A 10,983-nucleotide genomic window follows, 5' to 3' on the forward strand; every position below is an offset into this window, starting at 1 on the left:
ATATATAATGCCTAAGCCTAACTGTGAATTTTAGTATGATTACGATTTTACACATTTTTTTTTTATTTTATAGTGGAGTGCGTATCTTTAGTCTGTGTGAACGGGTGTATTGTTTGATGCAACACTATTGAGGTTGACTATTAGCGCCGGATTGTTGTCGCTATACCACTGGTTGCTAGTCTGATCATGGTTCTGGCATTGATCAGTGCGTAAACAGCTTCACGGTTGGAGAGAACTGTTCCACACCGTTTTACGCTAAGAGCATATCAATTCAATAGACATACAAAATAAGAATAATTATTGAACAGCTGTGTAGAACTTTTGTATCTCGAGTTTTACGTCCGGCATGCCGTTAGGCATTCTATCATACGGCTGGTCCCTCGCATGAAACGCAGTGTTTCTAGGCCCGAGTTTGATCCCAGTCCACAACGTGTCCCTAAGACTAGTAGGCACATACGTTACCCATCAACCTATCACTTATAAACTTCCAATTGTGCACTCTAGAAGTGTATGAGCATTGTATCAGACAGGATTGACAAAACATAGTGCTTTTCTCCAGTATTTATCCTTATTACTGTTTTGTGTTTATTACTGACAACGACCAAATTTCTCATTACATTCAGGGTCTGGCCTCGTGCCCCTCCGTGACATCGAGAGTCGATGGGCTCGACAAGCAAATGCGCAAGTTATTGATCACTTGCGGGCTGTTGCCGATCAAAACCACAGTCAGCTACTCAGCTTCGACAGGTAGAACTTGCGTTATATGATTATTTGTTGGACATGGTTTAATTTGAATTTGAAACCTATTTGATCAGGAGAGACTCCAATGTCATAAACTTTTTCAGACTCTGTCTGGCGTTGAAGATGTCTTTACTAGCGGATTCCCCGAAATCATCCTGCAATAACAGCGTCTCATCGGTGACATCGGCAGGAAGTCCGGCCCCGCCAGTCTCCATTACGGGACAAACCTCTGCAATGAGTCGTGGACCCCTAGTACAGAAAAGTGGTACCGCATTAAGTGGTCTGACACCCGCTACAGCAACAGCGGCTACATTTGAAAACGTTGGTATAGTAAATCAAACATTCGTCTCCGATTTTTATCGCCTATATTTAAGGCAGTTATAAAGCAAGAAGACGGCGTAAAGAATTAATGAACTCCTCTTACTGGCCGTATACAAAGATGGTAAACAAGACTAGTATTCTATAACTGCTGAATTTGCAATTATCTCTATCTACTTACACAGCAGGACTTCGATCATCGAAAGCAGGGCTCTAATTCATCGACAGCAGGCTTACTGGAGTCGTCAAGGTTAGTCAGTTAAATTCGTATTAGTAACTGTTCGTCTGACCGCGATGTACTGTTTTGGAATCTTAACAAGTATTGTTTACTTTTGCCTTCAGTGCTATTGAGTACTCTTCTTTACGTTATGCTGTACTAATATTTATAAAATCGGGCAATCGATAATAATTTACACGGGAAATATGGTTCGCTACTAGCTCCTAGATGCCGTGTAAACATTAATGTTTTACAGTCACGTAATGCGTACGGATTGCGTATAAAACTGGAAACCTTTTTGACGTGGCGCCTAAGTGTCGTCTCTTAACTGGCGTGGTTACCATTTCTTATTAATAAATCCCTATAAGTCTTCACTAAAATAGGCGTATAATCCTCGAATCCTTGACTACCTAGGTTTTCACAACCAGCAACCTTAAATTCAATTGCATTATTTTTGTAAAAATCCCTTTTAGATTCGCTTCGGTTGTCCCGCCGCCAGCGACTAGTGCTGTTACCGTACCAAACTCAACCACCGTGTCATCCTCGCAAATCACCCCACAGTCAACAGGTGCTTCGCGCCTTCCAAAATTCGGAAGCAACAACAATTCGCAAGCGCAAATTAGCTCTGAACTGGTAAATGGCGGGTTTCAACAACAAGAATAGTGTGTTATTCCAAACCTTCCGGTAGGGCATTAAACTGCAAATCGTCCATGGATAAAGCGTACTCAATTCAATTGTGTCGTTCTAAAACCAATATGCGGCCGTTCTTTGTTTGATTTACTGAGTGGAACTCTTGCTTTAACAGGCAACTTTAAGAGAGTTAGACGAAAATTAACAGTGGAATAAAGGTTATTATTTAAATTTCATACATCCCGATGCTCTTAGTGACAGATGACTATTAGTCACCATTTAATCACGGATACCCTTACAGAATATTGATATTCTTTATTTTTCCAGAACAAGTCCACTACAGATAGTGGCTCAATAGGCATTCGTGCAGCTAGCGTACCGCCTACGGCGGGAGAGTCTTTTCTACGACAGGTTCGTTGTACCTTTTCCTTATACATCTAAGACAAAAATGTATATTGGAATATATCTATGTGCCCGTGAAAGGCCCATTGAATGGCATTTATTTGATTATATGATGAGCCCTTATCTATTCATACCAATTGAGCAGTATTTTGCGTCTAATATACTTATATCGTATATAGAGATGGAATGTAATCATTTAAATTTACCGCTTTGTATCAACGCCTGCTGTGGTGTTTAGGAAAATGGAACGAACGTCGGCCGTTTAGCCGGTGCTTCATCTGGGGATTTAACCAAGTTGAATTCCTCGTTCGAGAATCAGTTTGACGCTGCGCCCGGATCTCGCGGCTGCACAAGTAGAGCAACAAGGGTTTTGCCTACCCCTAGTTCACAGGGACATGCGCAACAAACGCAACGATCCATGTTGCTGCCACCGTCTTTGGTAAGAAAAAAAATGTTATTGAAAGTCCAATAAGGAAACAAGATGTACTTTTTTGACATTTTGGTTACTCGATAATTTGGTGGTTCTTTCGGAGCATACAAATCAGAGTCAAATGCTCAGCTGCGCCAGATCATTATTTCATATTGTTTTTTATTGGAAATGTATACAGTACTTCTAAATATTTTACACTACTAAGTTCAGATCTGCTTGTTCTCGTTTCAACTACTAACATATCTGTTGTGTCATTCTTTCTTTTGAGTAGGTTCGGCCTCCAACGGTGAACACAAACCACTTAAACGGTGACAAACCCATTTCGCGTGCTGGGGTAGTTTCGCTTGGAGAATCCCGTCAGCCTCCACCTCAACCCGGTCAACAACAACAAAAGCCTGGTCCCCCGCCTGGCCCTTCGCCAGGATCAACAAATGTGAATGATTCACTCGGTTTCAGTGTTAAAATAGGCCTGCTCCTAATTGGTTAGGCAAGCAAGACATCGAAGTTGATATATAGATGAATCTCTGAGAAAACAATTGCCAGTTTGACATTTGTATTCATAATTGCTACACTGCATAGAAAATGGCCTATAATTCCGTTTGTTTTCTGCCTTCCAGCTTCGACGCATCGTTCGGCCGCCGAGCGAAACCGCTGAGACACACAGGGCCTCGCTAAATTCTTCTGGTAATGAATTCTTAATAGTAATACACTGATCTATTTATGCGCGAGTATCTTTACTTTTTATGACCTATTTGTTTAGCTATCTATCACAGTCGACAGAAATATCAAAAAAAGATTTCGAAAACCTGTGTTAACAAACATCACAGTTAAGAGTCATCTCAAAGGAGTTCACATGGCATTTTATCATCTCTGCTTTCTCTCTGTTATTCGAGCAGGACCTGCAGCAAGTCTAGCAGTCGGCACACCATCGGGCCTTTCAGGCCGGTCGCGCACTCCCGACAATTTTTTGGAGAACTCGAGTGGCCATCAGCGAACTATCAAACCACCCATGATGAGGTCGGTCAGTAGTATCGCCGAATCGCAAGCTCAGAAGCAGCAAACCCTTCACGGATCAGCGGATTATACAGGCCAGAGTTCAGGTCTGTCGGGCTTACCAGCCAACAGGTGAAGAATACTTTCATGTGATTTATTGACGCGGGCCGAGTTGTACATCCGTGATATGCTTTGACGAAATTTTACCATTTTTAATTGTATAGACAGCTTAGGCAGTTGGAAAAAGGTAATGAAATGAAGTCGTAGCCAAAGTTTTGCATTGAGAGCCCTTTACACAATCACGATGGGCAGCGTATTTTTTACTAAATTTCAAAGTTATGTTCTCTCTTTTAGAAAGCCATTTCCATTACCTGGTTTGGCTACTGGAGCAGTTCCTGTCCTGAAGTCGATGAGTTCTGGAGGCCTTCAGTTGGGACCACCTCTAGCTCCCCCACCTGCACGCCGAGCCCATTCCGTTATGCACGAAGTAATTAGTTCGGCCAGTTCGTCCGCCCAAGGACAGGCCCAGCATCACATACAGCCGCCATCTGCAAATTCGATGCAGAGTCATCAGCAATCGCGCCACAACGGTACTCACTAACCACACCCTGTTTATCGGTATCCTAAAACAGGAACTCAAACTTTGCTCTCAGGCGCTCATTCAGTTCATATTTGTCTCCACATCGTTCAACGTCCGAGTTTTTCCATAACTTTCAGGGCAGACGAATTGCGCCGCAAATACGTACATAGTGAGAGGAGGTGCTGTCTATTGTGTATTTCGATTTCATTCTGAGCAAGCTTATATTTCATTTTACTGGCTGGCAGTTTTTCGAATTCAATATATATTTTAAATTGATTAGAGTTATATCTCGCACAAAAGGATAGAGAGAAAGACGGAAAAGACCCTTTGAATTTTGAAGAAACACGATCATGTACTGACTGATTTGTCATTTTGGGGTTTGATTTAGTAGGTGCGAATGTACCGGTTAGCACGCATTCGCACGGCGGCGCAACAGAGCGTCATCACCAGCAACAGCAGTGCTCGGCGCAACAAACGTCAGGAGCTTCATCAGCAACGCCCTCTACTTCTCTGATGACAGCTAGTAATAACGTTCCAGCTGGAAATTCAAGCAAGCTAAGAGAAAATACCAGTCACTTACCTGTAAGGACAATTGGTATTTTTTGCCGCATTTTTGCCATTCAGTAGTTTTTTCTTCCTTTCGTAATGAATTGCTGTATTGGATGAACTTAACTTAGAAAAGAACATTTTATAAGGCACATACTGATATCATTACCAAGCGTGAGATAGCCTCGTTTAGTTGTTTCTTATTTAAGCTGAGAAAGATATTAGAACTAACCATATATTTATTAAAAAAGAATGCAGTAAAATTCAGTAAAATGCAATTAAAAGGTAAAAGAGGGTTCTAAGCCAATTAACACAATAACAAAAATGATTTCAACTTATAACCTATAATTAACAATAATTATTGATTAAAATCGAATAATGAAAAAAATTAATAATAAAATCAATTAAAAATGGAAAAGTATTATATATATATATACATAATAGAATGTCTAAAGACTCACACTAATTTTTAATATACGTCACAAATCTTATTGGCGTGAATATGAATAATATATTGAACGTTCATTTATAAAGAAATAAAAAATATTGAATACCTTAATGATTCGTTTCAACAGACCTCTGGTGGTGCAATGCTTGCACCAATTCAAACCGAACCCGTTCTTACGGCAAATAAGGCGAGTAATTATTTTTAACGATGACCAAACTTTTTGGTAGCCAGGCAGTGCTTCACATTTGTTAACAATATTCGTAATTCATTCACATTTTCAATAATGATTATTATTACATTTAGCGGTATTCTATAACCGCGCTGCTTACGGAAACTGTGCTTTTTAAGTCGGTACTTTCTGATATGAAATAAACATGTGCTTAACTCTACACTAGAATACTTTTGTTAGTTTATCATTAGATTATTTTAAAAGCTAGTTCACTATTTGTGCATGTAATATCCACTGTGGTCGTGTCCGGATTACAGGTGATGCTGGGCTCTGGTTTAAATAAGGTTTCATCTGTAAAGACGGCTTCACAGATGCGTTGTCCTCCAGGATCTTCACACTACGGACACATGCAGGTTTGTGAAAAAGTGCTTCATGTTAAGGCGGGCTATGTTAACCTTATATTCACACATACGCATACAGTTAACACATTATCGGATAAGTTTTAGCTGATTGAATGAAGAGAGGATAACTTCACTAAAGAAAATCACTGAGAATACACTGTATAATGAACAATTTTCCGCGGAAATATCGGTATGCTTAGCCTGAAAAAATTTATAATTAAAGACATCTTCCGATGTTGCTGTTTTTCCCATAGACGCAACAGCAGCATACACCATCGTCGATTGGTAACGCTGGTTCAAATCGCACAGGCAACCATCACGGGCCTGCTTCTGGTCAGGTGGGTTGTAATTATGTGGAAAAAAACAAAGAGTTCCGTCTTGGTATTAGTTCATTTTTAAATGTTAAAAAAAACCTTACTCATGTGGTACGCGATACTCGTAAGAAATCGAACCATGACAACAATTCGGATTCAGCCCGTTTGTAGACAGCTATAGAAACATCATGTTTTGTACACTACGCCTATATGTGAAGAACGAAACTCAAATGAAATTTCCATACAAAAGGCTTAAAGTATTCTATAATTTCATGGCTAGCAGACTGGGTTTCTTCGAAGTTCTGCTGGACAACGGGACATTTCCGCTATGGTAAGAGCTATTCCCTGTCAACCTGCAACTGCCAATGTACAACAGGTCCCGCCACATAAGCAAACCCAATCACAACCTCCACAGCAACCGCAAACGCCAACACAACAGGCTCAATTCCAAGTACAACAAGTACCTCTCCGACAGATGATCCTTCCGCCCGGTGGTCTCAAGCCCGAGAAACCACCACGTAGAAGAGAGCCACGGAGACACACCTTGGCGCACGGTTCGTGTTTAACCCAGGGGGCTGATCAACGAGCAGATTAATTAGAATAGAACTGCTAGACAAATCCTTGTATTGCCACATATGATTTCACAGAAAAATGCGTTCACCCAGAAAAAATCACAACAGATATAAAAAGACAAATATTGTAGAACAATCAATAATGTCTAGGTGTATTTGATAGGTATTGAATACGGGATGATCAGGCGTCTGAAACTTCTTGAAGAAGAGCGTGAAGTTCTTCAAAAAGGTCTACAGGCCGTTGAGCGCGCACGAGATTGGTACTTACGACAAGTCGGTAATGTCCAGGATAAGCTACAAGCCACATCTCATGGATATGCCAATCCAGTAAGTGTTAAGCGATTGCATACTTATGTCGGGATAAAGGAAATCTTCATGAAAATTTTAATGAATTGCAGCCGTTTTGTGGAAATAATGAATTTGAAGTGTTAATATCGAGGTAAAATGACGATGAGTTTGACCTCCATGTAACGCTTTTGAAAAACATAACGTGTCCATGGATGTAGCCTCACACCTCAGTTTTTGTGAATGTGCAGCCCTTGAAAAAGCAGAACCAATCACTGAATGCTTAGCAGTCATACTGCAAATCACAGAAAGAAAATCTGTATTCCACAGGTAAACTAGTTAGTAGCAACATTTATTTACCAACAAATTATTTGGTAGTACCAGTGTTATACATTTCGATTTTATTCAATATGTCTACTTTAGGAATACTCCATTGATACACACGAGGAACGTCTCCGCCTACAGATGGCTCGGATCATGGATGTGAATCATCGGCTCGCGGCATTAGTTGAGAGCGGGGACAAAGCGTCGTTTCCGCTTCACATGAATCTCGCCCTTTTGTCAATCAATAATTTCCATAATATCAACTATTCGCAACTTCAACAGCAACCACAACGACATCATACCGCGCATCAACAGGTAGCTAGATTATGAAAATTACAGAATTATATCTCTGAGACGTAGGGTACATTTAAGGGGAAATACGTTAGTATAATACGTTTGTCTATATACGTAAAGGCACGTCATGTCTGCCTCAAAATAAAATGTAGTGGTGTATGAACAATTAAAAATCCATCTGCACGATCAGTAGAAGAACTAGTGTCAATAAGGAAAACTATTTATATAGTGTAGCCACGTATGTACAGTTAAATCACCGGTTGAAAGAAACCAGTGTAGCCACGTATGTACAGTTAAATCACCGGTTGAAAGAAACCAGTGTAAAGACCGCGGCAGCTTCAGGATCCGACCGCACACACTATACACTTTGCGTAAATAGAAAACGATATTTATATCCATCGTTATGAGTTACCTTAATGGATACCTGTAGCTGTGTCTCTCTGTTAGACTATAACATCGTCCAGCCCCGTAGAGATAAATCAAATATTACTGATTTTCGACGAAAAGCCAACCTGCTGTTCGCAGATGACTCTAGCGGATTCATTGAAAAGGCATCTGTATTCGATATGGATGTGGATTTGCTGGATTTTCGTGAATGTCCGTTTTTAATTTTCAATGGTTTCTTTAACGCATTGCCTGAAAATGTTTTAGGTGGCGGCAAATGCGACAGAAATTAAGCGTCTACAAGAGCACAATGCGAAACTAAGCACCGAGTTGGAAAATCGACAAGGCATAATTAGACAGCTGGAAACAGAGAAGGCTCAGCTGCTAAGAGAGTTGTTTGCGGCCAAAGCGCAACAGGCCCAAGTACAGGCTCAGGTTCAGGCCCACACACAACGGTTTCGGAACCAATCGAACGGACAATCACTACCCGATACAAGCCTTATGTAGGTCAGGTGGAATCGTAAAGAAACTTTTCTGTTCTTGCAAATGCGCTAATTTCGCTTTGCAAACGCCGCACGCAAAGTTACCCATAAGTAAACTGTCAGCAGTAACTACGTTTATAGATATATTGTTAACCCGAGTATAGACATTCTTGAGGTTTGCTATCAAAAACAATGGACAAGAGGTGCAATAATACTCTTTCAAAAAATCATGCAAGATTATCGCTACTATTTGGTTATGTCAAGATGACTGGGAGGAAAACCAAAGCGAATCGACGGCATAGAATTCACCGATTTTGAATACGGCCGCTCATTTTATAATAGAATTCCTTTCTACGACGAACTTTTTCTCTTCACCTTACAGTAGAAACGTTATTAAAATATAGTGACACATGTTTAGTGGACTACTTTTATTACACTTACGTTTTTGTAGTCGACTGGAGTGACTGCGCTGAAGTTTGCGCACTCTACGGTTCGCGGTGATCCCAGCACCCTTTATGTTTCTTTCGCCTTCGGAATAACAAAAAGCGGTATATGCTGTGCGCTGTACAAAGAGTTAGCTAGCCATGGGGTTCGTTTTTAACTAAAGGTTTGTACTTTTTATTGCAATCTGTATATGTTTTGTATATGTGTGTACTTTAGGTCCCCGTCTAGTAAACAGTGTCCAGAGAACGGTATTGGTGCCAAAAATCTATCTATATGTAATGATAATTTTCGGATCCGATCGTGAGACCCTTCGAAGGTTTGGCCCTTCTGTTTGAAGTATATAGCAGTTTGTTTAAGCTGAGTTTCTACAACAAGCTGTTGAATAATCGTATTCAGGGACACACACTGGGCGTCTATAAAACCATATAAGAACAGCAATGCACACCTGTGACACAGCAAACTTGTAAAATTTTCTCACTAAGTATTGCATGTTCGAAATATGTTATAATAAGGCGATTAGACGGCTAATTGCTCAATATCGGTAACAACATGTAATTAGTCTACTAATTGTCTTTTTGATATCGGGAATAAACATGCACGCACACACACACACAAAGAGAAAAAAATGAAATCATGAATCGAGCTATGCCCAATAGCTCTAAAAAATATAATTTTTCTTTTGCTATCAGAAAACCTACTAAAGTCTAGTTTTTAGAGGTAAAGCTTCTGATCAAGTGCCAAGATATTTCATTTTTCTCTACCCGATCAAATCCTCAATTTATAAACTCATTATCATGTCATAGTATCGACCTTAATTCACGCTGTAACTACGAGGAAATCGAGTTTCCATTCTTCATCGGGAGCTTGCGTCCTTCAGGGAGCTCAATGTCTATGCAGTAGAGATAGGACGGAAAGCACAAAACTATATTATGCTCCGGAAAGGACAAAAACTGACCCGTCCTAGCCTCGCCTATTTTAATTTTTGAGCTTTTTTCTTTAATCTTTTATCATTATTGAGCGAGGTCGAAATGGGACTGCTTCCTTTATAAAAACTCTATTCAATTTTGTTCGAATAAATAGCAAAGGTTACCCAAGCAGTTTGGTCAGTCAATACGAAGATTGAATGAACCTTATTTTAAAATGCAATAAGTGTAATGTAGGAGCCTTGCAATTTATAACCTACATGAATTCACTGCAAAAAATTTGGTCTCACATTTTTTTTTCTTAATAAATTTACCAAAACAACGAAATAGAAATGTCACAAGTCGTTTGTGAAAGTTGGATGAGCGGCCAGCTTCTTGCAAGCAGCCACGTTACTGCTTTCTCGAACTGCGAAACAGACATATATCGGTTTTACCACCATAGCTAAGTCTGCGATGATTGATGATGATTTATCTGATATTTATATTTTTCGAGCTTAATTTTAAAGCCTTTTATTTGTTTAGGCCATTAGATTGTTAAGATGTATCTATGTAAGGGAAATATTACATATATATGTATGAAATTAACTTATTTATACATAAAATATTCCCATCTGTGAGCAGCTTTTTAGCTGACGATGTTCAAAAGCATGTACGATTTCATCCGTCTATGTCTGCTTCCTTAAATACATGAATATATGTTATTATTATTATATATAAGAAATGTATCTCATAAATGGCAGTGGCTGTGAAGTTTCGCACACAGTATTTTGTTCTAAAATGATACAGGGGATAGTGGTGTTATCGGTGTTATGTACGTATACATACATATAACGTATTTGGTAATTAAGAAAACAGATGACACAAGAATTGATAATTTAGTAGTAATACAATATTACAATAGTAACAGTAGTAGCAAAAAATTGCTACTACTACTATTAATGTAGTCGATTTTTCTAATAGTGTTTTTATACAAAAACTGAATGTGACACATATGTTAAACGTTGTCAATAACTGGTCAGACGCAAAAAGGTCGCTAAAATAAACATGTTATTTGATACACGCTTACTTATAAATATATACTTAACA

At 39.4% G+C, this 10,983-nt stretch overlaps 2 protein-coding genes across 9 annotated transcripts in view; one reads left to right on the plus strand and one right to left on the minus strand.

Annotated features, from left to right (window-relative positions):
• Nucleotides 1–4,241, minus strand: part of LOC111253484 (rhomboid-related protein 2-like) — a 43,378-nt gene extending 39,137 nt beyond the window's left edge. Inside the window, exon 1 of the mRNA XM_086992918.1 lies at nucleotides 4,103–4,241. The gene's annotated coding sequence lies outside the window, so the exon portion shown is untranslated. The remainder of the gene's footprint in view (nucleotides 1–4,102) is intronic.
• The window catches only part of LOC111253203 (uncharacterized), a 26,958-nt gene extending 16,004 nt beyond the window's left edge, over nucleotides 1–10,954 (plus strand). For 5 of the 8 annotated variants that reach the window (XM_086992908.1, XM_086992909.1, XM_086992910.1 and 2 more), the window contains exons 3-20: nucleotides 624–747; nucleotides 846–1,062; nucleotides 1,245–1,309; nucleotides 1,750–1,909; nucleotides 2,234–2,317; nucleotides 2,547–2,747; nucleotides 3,010–3,171; nucleotides 3,356–3,422; nucleotides 3,635–3,863; nucleotides 4,086–4,321; nucleotides 4,700–4,893; nucleotides 5,433–5,492; nucleotides 5,792–5,887; nucleotides 6,130–6,213; nucleotides 6,473–6,743; nucleotides 6,925–7,088; nucleotides 7,470–7,685; nucleotides 8,316–10,954. In XM_086992908.1, coding sequence (XP_086849034.1) covers nucleotides 624–747; nucleotides 846–1,062; nucleotides 1,245–1,309; nucleotides 1,750–1,909; nucleotides 2,234–2,317; nucleotides 2,547–2,747; nucleotides 3,010–3,171; nucleotides 3,356–3,422; nucleotides 3,635–3,863; nucleotides 4,086–4,321; nucleotides 4,700–4,893; nucleotides 5,433–5,492; nucleotides 5,792–5,887; nucleotides 6,130–6,213; nucleotides 6,473–6,743; nucleotides 6,925–7,088; nucleotides 7,470–7,685; nucleotides 8,316–8,555 — 2,870 coding nt within the window. In that variant the 3' untranslated portion in view covers nucleotides 8,556–10,954. The remainder of the gene's footprint in view (nucleotides 1–623; nucleotides 748–845; nucleotides 1,063–1,244; nucleotides 1,310–1,749; nucleotides 1,910–2,233; nucleotides 2,318–2,546; nucleotides 2,748–3,009; nucleotides 3,172–3,355; nucleotides 3,423–3,634; nucleotides 3,864–4,085; nucleotides 4,322–4,699; nucleotides 4,894–5,432; nucleotides 5,493–5,791; nucleotides 5,888–6,129; nucleotides 6,214–6,472; nucleotides 6,744–6,924; nucleotides 7,089–7,469; nucleotides 7,686–8,315) is intronic. The other 3 variants (XM_086992907.1, XM_086992906.1, XM_086992911.1) reach the window with 3 other exon arrangements.
• Nucleotides 10,955–10,983: the final 29 nt, after the last annotated feature.

This window comes from Varroa destructor, unplaced genomic scaffold (genome assembly GCF_002443255.2).
Source record: "Varroa destructor unplaced genomic scaffold, Vdes_3.0 BEIS01000006.1, whole genome shotgun sequence".
Lineage (NCBI taxonomy): Eukaryota > Metazoa > Arthropoda > Arachnida > Mesostigmata > Varroidae > Varroa > Varroa destructor.